This window comes from Camponotus vicinus, unplaced genomic scaffold (assembly GCF_025532165.1).
Source record: "Camponotus vicinus isolate PSW18456_S1 unplaced genomic scaffold, iyCamVici1.0 SCAF_5, whole genome shotgun sequence".
Lineage (NCBI taxonomy): Eukaryota > Metazoa > Arthropoda > Insecta > Hymenoptera > Formicidae > Camponotus > Camponotus vicinus.
The window spans coordinates 14,071,412-14,085,496 of NW_028141977.1; the positions used below are offsets into that span (position 1 = coordinate 14,071,412).

The window sequence follows — 14,085 nt, forward strand, 5'->3', positions numbered from 1 at the left end:
CAGATTCGAAAGAGCACGTCAAGCTCGATTTGTAATTAAGTAACACGTGCAACGATGATTCGTAAGAATCATCGATCGACGCGAGATAAGAAAAGTCAAATGAACAGGGAGCTCTTCTTTGTAGTCGGTTCTATGAAGAGATACCTAAGCCGGCATAACCGACCCCCTGCGAAGAATGTTCGGCCTTCAAAAACAGAGAAGGAACGCGGCCGGCGGTGGCGCATGGTTCATAGCGGGCCATTTAACGGTCTTTGCGAAATTGAGTCATCACGCGGTTCCCCTGGAATCTCGAATATTTTCCTCTCGATGCTTCTCCGTACCGCCTCTCCCTCCCATCTTCCCGTTATACCCCCTTCCGCCTGACTCTTGCACATCTCTCCCTCCTCCCTCTCCTACGTTACTATCCAACGAAGACAGCATATCCTCATAGATCCTCGTAATCTCCGCCAGGATATCGCAGCTTCCTGCGAAAGATTCGCGGCGGATGCGAACAGATTTCCGAATTTCCGCGAAACCGTAGAAACGCTCGAGCAAAACGTTACCCGAATTCTTTTCCATGCTGCATATCATTTCCGCAGCGGGTGTAGAAGAAAAGGTAGAGAAGTGCTCATTGTGATCGACTTGAGACCCATCAAACTAGTTTAATCTTACGAATCAAGTTTTTTAATCAAGCACGAATATCTTTGACCACGTTTCTCACCTTCGTCATTGATACTTAAAAAGAAAAAGAGATTTATTCCTTTTTGTTTTTTTAAATTTACGTCCGAAAATCGAGCGCGATATTTTTTCCAAAATTGGCACAAGTGACGCGTGGTCAGTTATTTATTACAAAGTCTGCACAGTTGGAGTAATTCAATTTCTCCGTGTCTGTACCTCGTATTTTTAACTTCGCAGTAATCGTGGTCACGATCTACCGTCATAGCGGCGACATAAATAAGAGGACTTCGATCGATTGCGCGCTTATATTACGAACAATGTCTGTGCACTCGACGAACTTGGCAATGCGGGAACGATATTCGTTACTACCGTTGCCTGCAGAGCCCGGGACGAAGACGAATGCACGTAATTTTGTCCGACTTGCGATTTGCAATGCAAAAAAGAAGATTCGGCGTTTCACTTCGTCCCCGTGTTTGTCCTCGACGTATTGCATCGCTCCTCTCGCTCGAGTAATCGATGAATCATTTAGCGAGCCATGTTCACCACCAACTCTTAATCGAGTCTTTCCGCAAGAAGCAAGACGGTAATCTCTCTCGAAACTTTCCGCGAAACTTGGAGATTTATAGGGGAAATAATTTATTTACCGGTGAAAGCGGCAAGTCGTGCCAGGATATCGCGATTTTTAGTCCTTTTTGTTTCCCGCCAAAATACGCACGTACTTCGATAATCGATACGAATCTATAATTAATCTCGCGATGATGTCATAGGCGTTTAAGAGAGGTATATTTGATTTAATGTATCTTGAAAAGACCCAAATATTATTCACCATCCGAATATCGCGATTAAAGAACTTTTTCATCCGACGAGAATTTAAAATCGACAACGTAAGACGCGTGATTTTTAACAGAGTGCACAACTTCCTCTGTATAAGGAACTCGAATCGTTCACGTTCGTGTGTGATCAACGTACGATCTCAAAGTGTCCCATGCTGTCGTTAGGATTCTATGCGTCTGGCATCGTCGCGTCTCGTGAGCTTATCCGCCGGAATCAAAGTACTCTGGCGTGATTCTGCTTACCGTACGGTTAAACGTTATTTCAATTACGACACGTTTGATGCCGTCTGGCGCCGGTTTTACGGTCACCGGCGACCGTAAAACCTTAACGGCTGTGAAATCTAAGCGGCGATAAGGTGGCGCATAGAGCGCCATTTACACGGTCCAATCGGTCGGAAATCAATTCATCGAAAGCAAAGAAACTCCCCCGCAAAGACTCCAATCTACAATTCTTTTGTTTCGTCGCACGGAGTTATATTGCATTTGTCATCGTATATTGACCGTTGAACATTCAACGCGTAGCGCACTGATAGTTAACGTTATGGCAGTTCCGCGATTAAAGTCCAGGCAAAAATAATTCAGAAGAGGATCTTCTCCCCTTCTGAATTTCTGTTTATTAGAGATGATTCTTACTTTTAAAATGCACTTTGTGGATATCGTGTTACTATAAAATTATTGTAATTCAAATTATTTAATATTTATTTGTTTTTTTTTTGTAACATTCACAAAACGAGCATCATAAAATTAAAAAGTAACAAACAAATTAATTAAGTCAGAAATATTCGCAGATATTGCCTTTTTTTAAAACACACACATAGAAAATTAAAATCTATATAGATACAACCGTTCATCAATATTTAATAATAATTAATATATTGTAGAATCTGTATCTGTGTGCATTTCATTTCTTTTTTAATTTCACAATCTGCACAAAAGGAATCGCGCATTTAGAGATTAGTCCTCCAAAGACCTTTCAGAAATTTTATATTGTCGCACTCTTTGACATTTTCATGACTCTTGATACACGAGATTCACATTAAAACAAAACATTCTAGTCTCTCTCTCTCATACATACACATACATACCATGTACATGCGCGATGCATTGTTATATAAAAAACGGAACGGAGCGTGCAAATGGAACATTCGTGTTGTTAAAGTCGACGGAGGCCGTTGGGTTTTCATCGGGGCACGATGAAATCTGAATGCCATCCTCTCCCCCCGCATTCGAATTGATTCTCGATTCCTTTCACTCGAGTTTGGAAATCCGTCTCTCGTTATCGACAATTTCGCGAACGGTTTATATCCACGTGTTTATAAGCGCGCGAATCGAATGAAAGCATTCCGTCTCTCTCTTTCTCTCTCTCTCTCGTGTCGTCTCGCCTCGTCCTCCGTCCCATCTCACGGAATGACATTTCTCCCGCCTCGTTTCCCGCTCGCTTCGACTCATTACGATTTATTACGCTCGTTATCGTGCCGAGTCGCGAATTACGCGGCCGCGTAATTTCGCGCGGATATCCGTCGGATTGAGTCGCCAAACCGACGCTTTAGAGCGCACTTTCTCGCGCACTCTCCCGCTAATTAGAATTTATGACGAGCGCGCTTTATCACCCGCTAAATTTAGCCGCGAGTTTTGCGCGAAATAGTTTTCGCGCGGTGGTGAAGCTGCTCTTTTTCGCGCGATCCCGTAAATTGTTCGTCATTTAGCATCCTCCGCGTTGTTGTCGAGACAATCTGTATCATCTGTCACGAGGTGAATCGTGCGATTAGTGCGCTCGTGCTTTTAATTACCTACTTGTTTTTGTCGATATTGTGTACTGTATATTTTTATAAATTACTACTTTTCATTATATTATATTATTGTGCCCGAAATGTTAATGTAAAAGAGATATTGCATCATTGTAAAAATCCGTAAAATCACTCAAGAAAGAAATTAAGGCACATTTGCGTTAATAATTCCGATTACAAATTTATAAATCTATTTCCTATATAATTGTCTGCATATTTTACACAGAGACCGTAATAGCCGTTAAATGTCATTGCATTTTCAAGTACGATAATATAATAAATCTCTAAAGAGCAAGAACCAACCGGGGACGAGAAGTCTGACAAGATATATAACTTCCAGTCTAAAATGCAATCGCTTGATTTAAATACGTCGATGATTGGTTCGACTCTGTTTTAAAGCGCATTTTATCTGACGCTTCTGCGAGGCAACTCTCTCAAAGCCTATTTCGAGCGGTTGCTCGAGAGTTTGTTTGAATTCGTTCGATCTGCTTCTCGTCAATTCTAGAAGGAATTCCCGTGAGAACTCCATCCGAGATTCGCGAGAATGCAATCTTCGTCACGGAGCTTTAATTTCCTAGGACCGATCCTGACGCTTCTGCGGATACTGCGATTATTTGTTTCCATTCCCGGCGAGGAAATCAGAATTTATTGAAGCGTCCAGGTTTTTTTTTGGTGAAAACGACTCGGGAGAAGGGAAAACAGACAAATAGCGAGGAAAAGAAACGGATTTAAGTGATTTGAAAAGTCAGATAGTGTTTTGCGAAAGCTCATTCTTACGGAAGAGTCGATTTCTTGATTATTATTAATTATAAAAGCATTGATTCTATCTCTAATGGTTAATTTGTTTGGACTTTTAAAATAATGTATGAAATAAAAATGTATAACATCATATTTTTCAAACATCATTACATTTATTTATAAACATTACTTAATGAATCATGATTAAATATTAATAGATTAAGAACCTGTATGACTTTCCTTAATTGCGAAGAATAAACTTTTATTTATTTAGATGATTATGTAATAAATTAATTTACATTACATTCTATCAAAGATTCATGTTTAATTATATGTTTGTTAAATAATTATTTAATAGATACATTTTTATACAGTGTGTATAATTATTTTTCTTATAATTACTTTTCTGGATTATAGACAGAAAATAAATAAAGCAATTCAAATAAAAATAATAATAAACTTATATTTTTTAATATGAGAAAAAGCGAAATAAATTGTTTAATTATCGATTTACATTTACTTTTCTTTCTTTGTCAAGACGGAACGATATATTTAATAATTTAAATTTTCCTTTTTTTGTTTTTTATAATTTATATTGTATAATAAGATATTTCATTTACGCAAAAATGTAGCCAAAAAAACTGGACAAAGGTAATAGAACTTTTTCTAATCATTCGTGTTGCAAATTTCTTTTTTTTTGTTTTTGCAAAAGAATATTGCGCCTGACTGTATGCAATTTATTTTAGCAACGATATCAATAATGAACTTTAATCTGATACATAATTGATTGTGTTGCAGGTCGCAACGAGCTGATCGCCCGTTATATCAAATTGAGGACCGGTAAGACGAGAACGCGAAAACAAGTATCTTCGCATATACAGGTTCTCGCGAGAAGAAAACTCCGGGAAATACAGGCAAAACTCAAAGTGGTAAGTATTGCGACATGTATATATTTCTCAATCAGCGTTCATTATTTTATCTATTGTTTTTCTTAAGGCTTTTCAATAATACATCGAGTCCGATGTCGCGCGACTCGATCGTGTATCTTGCCTCTTTCGTGAAGGGACAATCAATTAATTTATTCTTTTTGTGCAAACGATTTAAATTATATTATTTGTATGAACGCGATATTCTATGATTACCGAAATAAATTACACGACAGCGGCGGTTTAACATGACGCATTATTATGATAATGAAATGTGAAATAAATACGATTATATGTGATGATTTATTTAACAATATTATAATACTTGATAACACATCGCATTGTTTGATAATATATTCAATAAAATATTGCACGCTTAAACACGCTCATGTAAACGTGATGCGTTGAATTGATATTTCAATCTTATGAATGCAAACTTTCATTTTTCTTTTAAAGTATAGCCGATATATATTAAATTTGTTTAGTATATAAAAAAATTTAAAAAGCGTTAAAATAATTATACATATCGTGAAATTTATTACATGACATTGCATTAATAAAATGAAATAAACTTCTGTCATCAAAGAATGACAGATTGTTTCATGTTGACTTCTGGATTATTTCAGAAATATCTAAAAGATAAGAGAAAAATATCGCGCATTAAAAAAAAACTAGAGAATATAATTTTGATAATTTTGAAATATAATTTTGATTATATAATTCGATAACTTGAGTGTATTTTTGCAGGATATTTTCTTTTCTGTATAATCATTTTTCATCTGAATTTTTTACGAGATTCAGGATTCGAGAATATTGTATTTAAAGGATTTGTATGTATTTCTTTATATATGAACAATTCTTTTCAACAATCAAACATTCGATCGAATCGCTCGACGTCGGGGTAATCGGAATTCTGTTGTATTCCGCATTTTCTACCTCGCAGAATCCTACGTACGGATAGTAGTAGCGATAATATTAAATCTCGATCGCGCGGCGATGTGCGAGCATTAACGGGTGATAGCCGCTGCGGAATCATTTTCGACGAGAGGGAGGGACACGCATATCGAGAGGAGTATTGCCGCGGGATAAATCACGCGTAAAAATGAACCCAGCCCCGTTTAATCAACAGCTGAATTATTAAAGCGATTCGCGAACAATTGCGCGCCGGTTAATAAATCAAAGCACAGCGGTGCAATCGCTGGTGCCTCCATTTCGCCGATGGGCAGTAAAATAGCGGGAGACAGAATGCACGAAAGAGAGCAAGAGGGAGGAAAGGAGGGAGAGAGGGGAAAGAGAGACAGAGAAATAGAGAGTATTGTGTTTATACAGGATCGGTCAATATTCGGAAATAGAAAAAAGTGGAAAAACAAGCCGAGCGTGTAAATTAACCGTGCGATTGCATGCAACACTCCGGTAAAATTCTCGTTCGAAGGGAAAAACTTGCATTTAATCGAGGACGATAAATCAAATTTTTTTTCGGGATATTCCGCGCAATCTGGACGAGACTACCAAATAGTTGGATCGTTAAATTATATCGTAAACGTATTAGTTCGTTTCTCCGATATAGATCTAATTAGTAAAATTTTCAGTGAAGAATTGGAGATTTTCGCGATACAATCGAAAGCCCTTTTCGAAAGTAATACTTTTTGAGACGAGATAAAGAATTTCAAAGTATCGATACTTTCTGTAGTACAAGCTATCGAAAATGAAAGTTTTCGCGAGCTAAGTTTCAAGGACACAAATGGATAACAAAACTTCATTGTTCATTCAATTTCAAGTGAACTTTAACCGAGTTTCGAGTCCAGATTTAGTTAGAAACAATGTGCTGCAATATAAATGAGGCTGTTTCTCAATACTCTTTCGTAAGGATTGTCTCAAGTTTAAATAACAAATTTATGATCTAACTCATTCCGCGTATGATAATAATATTTAATTTTTTTTATATTCTTGTTATTATTTTTATATATATCATTGTATACGCCTCGACTTTCAGAAGCCACGGAAAGTTCAAAAAAACGCCGGCGTTCCTCAAACAATTTTAATTACATATGCGACATTCATGTAATAAGATGTCATCTGTTTTCGCGCGCGCAATTCCGTGTTACGGTGCCATTTATGAAATACTTGCGCGGGTTTCCGTTTTTAAGAGTATGGTCAGCCGCAGCTGCAGCAGCAACTGCAACTGCAGTGGCCGCATACCGCGGACATTATTCAGGAAAGTAGCGGGTAGGGTGTACGGTTCGCCGTGACGTAATTTTCTGGTTTCCGCTTTTCAGGAAGGGTAAACGCCGCGCCGCGGCTTTTGTTTGTTGCTCAAGGGGGCTGCTGTCCCTCCCCGCCCCCCCTGCGGTCGCGGATCGCGCGATCTATTCGGCCGGGAAGAGAAAAAAATTTCTCACGAACTGACAAGTTTTGTATTATGACGTTCGTATATATGTTTCGAACGCACCATACTTCTTTATGCAAATCATGCTCTTTAAATTTGGGCGTATTTTGCGTCTTTTAAAATATCTCGATTTAAACGAAACTATATTTCTCGAAATTTGCATAATTGAACTAAAATTATAACCCATTAAGCATTGAATAAAAGGCTCTCTTCGATATACGTGATCTTTTTTCATAAAAAAAATTAAATATTTTATATCTGATATAGTTTATTCTCTTTACAACCTCTTTAAACCCTTTTCTTTACTTACTCTCTGCTAGACGTATAATAAAAATATATTATATTCTTTGAATAAATATTCCCGAGTTTTCGATTTTAATTCCATTGTATTTCTTTCAACGCATTTGTCATTTTCTTTTATGTTAACAACACGTAATACGTTTTACGCGGGTTTTACGCGGGTTTGATTTAGCTTTTGTGCTCGCGAATTTTACACTCACCGCTCATCAAACGATGTTACACCGACTATCATGGTTTATCGAGAGAGATCGCGTCCGCCGTTTTATCTATTTTGGAAATAATTGCACCGGGCATTACGGCGTAATTAATTGTTGCGGTGTAAACGTACTCCCGATAACGGGGCGGTAGACGGGGGTTGTAGCGGTTGTAGAAAGGGGTCGCGGAGGGGGTGCCCAAAAACGGGCAGCGTTTCAGAATGTCGATAAACATGTCCAACCCGTTACCCGCCCAATCCTCTGCATTCCTGGCATGTATTCGAGAGATGAAGGGCGAGAGAGAGAGAGAGAGAGACAGACAGAGGCAGAGAGAGAGAGAGAGAGAGAGAACGCGAGAGAGAGAGAGAGAGAGAGAAACGGCAACGTGTGGGACGAAGGGTGGAAATTAAAAAAAGCGACACGGACTGCACCCTCTCAATTAACCGAATTGATTTTCTGCTGCAAATTCAGCGCGCGCTCCGCACAACGTGAACAACGGCCCGCACAGCGAAATGGACTTTTCGCGGGTAATCGATGTCATCCAACATTCATAAAAAATTGCATTCTATCCAGTGAAATTCGTGCACGGCTGAAAACCGCTTTGTAAATCGACCTTACGCGACGGTTAATCTGCCAATTCGTTGCATCGATTGTATTTCGAATTAAAATTAAATAATTACGGTAAATTAAATTATAGTCTAATTAAGAAGAACATCCGATATGTATGTATGTATATATGTGGTTTTGGAAGGCATGATAATGTTGTGATGTTTTTGCGAAATTTAAGAGAAAATATAATTGAACATTCTATCCAAGGTTGCTATCTCCGACAATGAATTTAATAAAAATTATAGAAGAGAGAGACGAAAGTTATAGTATTAAAACACAAATATAATTTTAAAATCGTTTTATTCTTTTCAATAAAATAAAATCTCTATTCATGTAATATCGTTGCAAGAATCCGTTAATTGCAAAAATGCGTTATCGGACTTGTCTATTAATAATTGTCTTCATTGTAAATCTGATTAATAATATGCTAAAAGTAAAAAATAAAATCTCTTAATATATATATCCAAAATCATATAGATCGATTGTTTATATAGTAAATATATACGAAATTTTTTAAATTAATTCAATTCGAAGTTTATTGAAATGTCCACGAGAAACATCTTTTTTCATTAAAATTTTTTTTATAATTCTTCTCATTTTTAATTCATTGCATGCTTATTTAATGTATGCATTTTAACTAAACATCCAATTTTTAAGCCGAAAATATATAATATTTTGCAAAATACTTAATTTTTATACATCGCTAGTTTTAAATTAAAATATTGTTAAGCAAAATTCACATGAAATTAACTAAAGTTAATATTATTCATTTAAAGTTCTAAAGTTTAGAGATAAAACTTCTATTTTCAATTATTTCAAATCGGAGAAACGCTATCAATATTCTTACGCATCGACAATTTTTTTAATTTTTTAAAATAAAATTCACCTGTGGATTGATCGAAAAACCGGTAAATAATAGGAACGGCGGCAGCTCTTTGTGTGCTTCGAAGCGAACACGCGAGGGGCGTAAACAACGTCGAGAGCAAAATGCAACCCGTGATTTTCGGTCGCACCGTCGGCTAAATTCTTTATTGCTCGCATCGTTACGCGGGCGGCGCTTCATTCCGGTCGACCGGCACTCGTAGTGACTCCTCCATTACGGATTTATGAACGAAATTGAAAATCCCCGTGGGGACGAGGGCGAGAGGGTGAGACGAATAAGCGCGGGGGTGAATCGGCGAGGAGAGATTGGATGATGGTGGTGGGCACGGCAATTTTCCGAACGTCACGGCAACGAACCACCTCTCGTTCGCCTCGTCAGCGATTTTCGGTCGGGCGCTGATTAAAACGACGGCTTTCCGATAAAAGCGCGCCGAATTCCCGCGAATTTCTGTTGCAACCGGACTCGTCCCCGTCGCCGGTTTGTTTCTGCAATCAATTGCGCTGCGCGATCGCGATCGCGATCGATTTCATCGCGCACGATACGACGCAACGCACGATGGACAGAAACGGGAAAAAAAATTATCGCGGGTGGGGGAGGAAAAAAAGAGACGCCGGTAATCGCGCGTCCGAGAGCGGCAAATTGATTCGCATCATTGAGAATGTTACGAATTTATTTGCCGGCTGTTGATTGATATCGCGAGTGCCGAATGTCGCGAATTCTCCGATTTTTCGATCGACATTGCGTTTGTCCCTCCACGAAGTGAACGATAAAAAAAAAACGCGTACCAAAATTTATCAGACACGCTATTAAATATTTATATATAAAAACGGGAATTGATTCCTGTATTTGCTATTTTAATTATACATATTTATATATTCTATTATTTGCTATTTTATATATTTATAGAAAATATATAATTTTTATTAAAATATTAATTTAAATATAATTGTATCTTAAAAATTAAACGATATATTCTCTTACCAATTTGAGGTCGATTTATTTTTAATCAATTTAGCAACACATTAATTGTTTTTTTATTTATAAATAATTTAAAAATGAAAAGCTTATCGCAAGATAAGCTTGCTTTCTCAAAATTTTAACTATGTTCGCAATTTCAAGGATTGCATTAAAAAATTGCCTTTCGATTTTCATCGAAATATTTGTTTGCTAAAAAACATATCAAATCTGTTGTTAAAATTTGTCGTAGCAAATTCTGAAGAACAACTTATATTAATGGACCATTCTAGAATCCATCTAGCCTCGACGACTTTTCGACATAGTGCTTAAAATTAAAAAAAGAATACAAGCAGATATCGATAATATGATACTATTTCGTCCGGTAATCGGTCTGAAAATTTGTCAGGATCATGCCGCCAAGGAGAAGGCACTCCAGACAATGTCGAGCATGTCGAGCGCCCAGATAGTATCAGCTGGAAGTGCGATACACAACAAGATGCCCCCCGCTCTCGTGGGGCCCCTTGCCCTTGCTTCCACCCCTGCCTCCTTTCCCGGAGCGGTAAGTCCTGATATCGGAAAAGAAGGAACCCCTTGAGATTTTTTTTTCCTTTTTTTTATCGGTCTTTTTCTTTTCAAGAGAGCCACGAGCTTTAGGGTGAGACGACGAGACGCCGTGAAGTACAGAGTAATTAAGTTAATCACTGTGATACATGTTTCATATGATGGAGTCATTTTTAAGTGAAACAAGCAATTTCGATTTCTTCTGCTTTATTGTATGAATTCTTTTTGGATCGATGTATTAAGTGCTGAAGAACGCATTGAACTCGTTATTATCATCAAAGATCTATTACACTTATGAAACTCTGAATTCACTTCATGAAACTGCATTTCAGGAATATTTTCTAATATGAGATAATTTCGAAATTGATTTTAAAAAGTAAAATTAATTTTTAATGAAAAGATAAAAGCGAATTTATAATAGCGAAAGAATTGATATAAGTAAGTTATCATTTATTCAAATAAAAAGAACAGGAACGCATTTTGTGATATCAGTGACTAATAAATGATATATCTTTAAAATACTGCCATGCATCGGGGAGAGAAATCACATTTTGAGTTTAAGTGATATCACTCATCAACAGATGAAAATGCAAGACATAAAATGTCTCGTCGTCTTTGAGGATATTTTATTTTTGTTATCAATATTACCGATTTGGCTTTTTCTTTTGAAATTCATGACTTGTTTTTAACCGCTTCGCCCAATAACTAATTCGCCAATTAAAGGCGATCAGTACCGTGTGGTTTGCCGACTGACAATCAATTTTTTATGCTTTTCACGAGAGTTTGAGATAGTACCGTGTGATTAAAATGATGCGTTACAGAAGAATTGTAGCGAATGACGCTGACTTAACAATGTTGCATTCATAGAAACAACGTACATTGATAAACTGTTTGACCTCGATAAAGATATTCAGCATTAACTCTTACATACAAGATAATAGTTGTATAATAATATATAATTTTTAGCTTAAATAGATTGAAGTTATTTATATTGCTGAAACAATGCATTACTTTCTCTTTGTAAAAAGAAAAATTAAAACAATTCCTTGTCTTAAATTTGAAAATACTTTTAGATTTCTGGATCAGATTTTAACTGCGTTGTTTTTATTTTGTCTATCGTATAAAAAAGAAAAGAAAAAAAATAATATCGATTATTATAAATAGTAAGAAAAAATTAGCTTTCTCATCTCTTTTTCAATTATATTTTTGCTTTTTCACTGTTTTGTTCTTTCATGTTTTTTATTCGTATCTCTGATTAAGAAAGAGCAAGAACAAATGATGGAAGAAAAGTGTGTTTCTGTAACATCAACTACGAAAACTTTCTTTTCTTCATCGCGCGAAGGCTTTTGCATCAAAAACTAACCATCCCTCGCAAAAGTGACATCCCCCCTGCTCTCTATTGCTGCTACATTGCCCCTGGGGGCCCTTGTTGTGTATTGTTGAATATTTGTCCATCGCTCTAATCTTATATATATCTATCATCTAGGCAACATACACACACACACACACATGTATATGCTAACATACATACATGTGTATACATTTTGGATATATGTGCATAACGAGAAATGTCGTTGTGGTTTATCAAATGTTTCACTTTTTTCTTTTTACATAATAACACGATTAGTATTTTGTTGTTGTGTTGTTGTTGCTCTTTACTACTTGTGTTCGTTGATTTCATTTCCTATCGCTCGTTCCTCGCCCAACGGCTCGATGGCTTAAAACAAGAGGATTTTATGAACTCTTCGTTTGTTATCGAAAGAAATCGTGATATTTATATGTTATAAAACATATATAAGAAAAAAATAATATTTATATGATACATTTATATATAAATTATACCTAATGCAATTATTTATTCAAGAAAATTCTGAAAATATTTAAGTTCTCTCAAAATATTAAATTTATTTCTTTTTTATTAATGTTAATGCGATTATAGTATAATCGTATTGCTATTCACAGATTTGACGTTACAAAAAATTTGATAACATCAATTATTTAATATTAATCAAATAGTAATAAACGAATCATTATTAATGAACATCAAACGCGTGGAAATCGTTTAATTCTTAATCATTAATGTGTCGCTTAAACTCGCTTAAATATTTTCAGCAATTTTGGCAACCAGGCCTACAGCCTGGAACGTCCCAGGATGTCAAACCGTTCCCTCAACCTGCTTACACCGGGAAACCGGCGACGGCAGTTTCGAGCGGTGACATAGTCCAGGCACAACCTCCACCGCCATGGGAAGGACGCGCCATCGCGACTCACAAACTCAGGCTCGTCGAGTTCTCGGCCTACATGGAGCAGCAAAGAGATCAGGACATTGTGAGTAGTGCCTATAGTGCTTAAGTAATAATGTAATAATATAATCTATTATCTTAATGAAATTTATTATCTCTTAGAAAATTTCAAAAAATTATCTTTTCAAGAATATATTGGCATCCGATGAAAAATATGAGAGGTAGTAAAAAATTGTGAGAAATTAATTTTAAATGATTCAATTAAAGACTCGAGCTGTAAATGATGATTCTACATCACAAAAGTCGTTGCTCCGATTAATTACAATATCGGTAAAATATTTGTCGCTCAGTTTTCAGATAGTTGATGTTGATACAATCGAATTACGATAAACGTCTTATACGAATAAATTTCTCTCTTTTTTTAGTACCACAAACACCTATTCGTCCATATAGGAGGTTCCGCGACTTACGCGGATCCGCTGCTGGAAGCGGTCGATGTTAAACAGATATACGACAAATTTCCCGAAAAGAAGGGCGGTCTCAAGGAACTTTACGAAAAAGGACCACAGGCAGCTTTCTTCCTCGTTAAATTTTGGGCTGATCTCAATAGTAACATCCAAGACGAATCTGGAGCATTCTATGGCGTCACGAGCCAGTGAGTAACTTGTTCGTCGTTTATATGACTCTAGTTCGACATGATATTTATGTATTTTGTATTATGATAGATATGAGAGCAACGAGAACATGACGATAACGTGTTCGACGAAAGTGTGCTCATTTGGAAAGCAGGTGGTGGAAAAGGTGGAAACGGAGTATGCCAGGTTTGAAAATGGCAGGTTCGTCTACCGTATTAGCCGTTCACCTATGTGCGAGTATATGATTAATTTCATCCACAAACTGAAGCACCTGCCAGAGAAGTACATGATGAACAGCGTTCTCGAGAACTTCACCATCCTCCAGGTGTGTTGACATTATTGTCATGTTAATCCTTATAATATCCTTTAAATCTTT

General features: G+C 36.7%; 1 protein-coding gene across 14 annotated transcripts in view; it reads left to right on the top strand.

Moving 5' to 3' along the window:
- The window catches only part of Scalloped (TEA domain transcription factor 1 homolog scalloped), a 157,810-nt gene that overhangs the window by 138,369 nt on the left and 5,356 nt on the right, over window positions 1-14,085 (top strand). For 13 of the 14 annotated variants that reach the window (XM_083098934.1, XM_083098939.1, XM_083098946.1 and 10 more), the window contains 5 exons: window positions 4,814-4,944; window positions 10,677-10,829; window positions 12,944-13,159; window positions 13,500-13,729; window positions 13,800-14,034. In XM_083098934.1, coding sequence (XP_082955060.1) covers window positions 4,814-4,944; window positions 10,677-10,829; window positions 12,944-13,159; window positions 13,500-13,729; window positions 13,800-14,034 — 965 coding nt within the window. The remainder of the gene's footprint in view (window positions 1-4,813; window positions 4,945-10,676; window positions 10,830-12,943; window positions 13,160-13,499; window positions 13,730-13,799; window positions 14,035-14,085) is intronic. The other variant, XM_083098949.1, reaches the window with a different exon arrangement.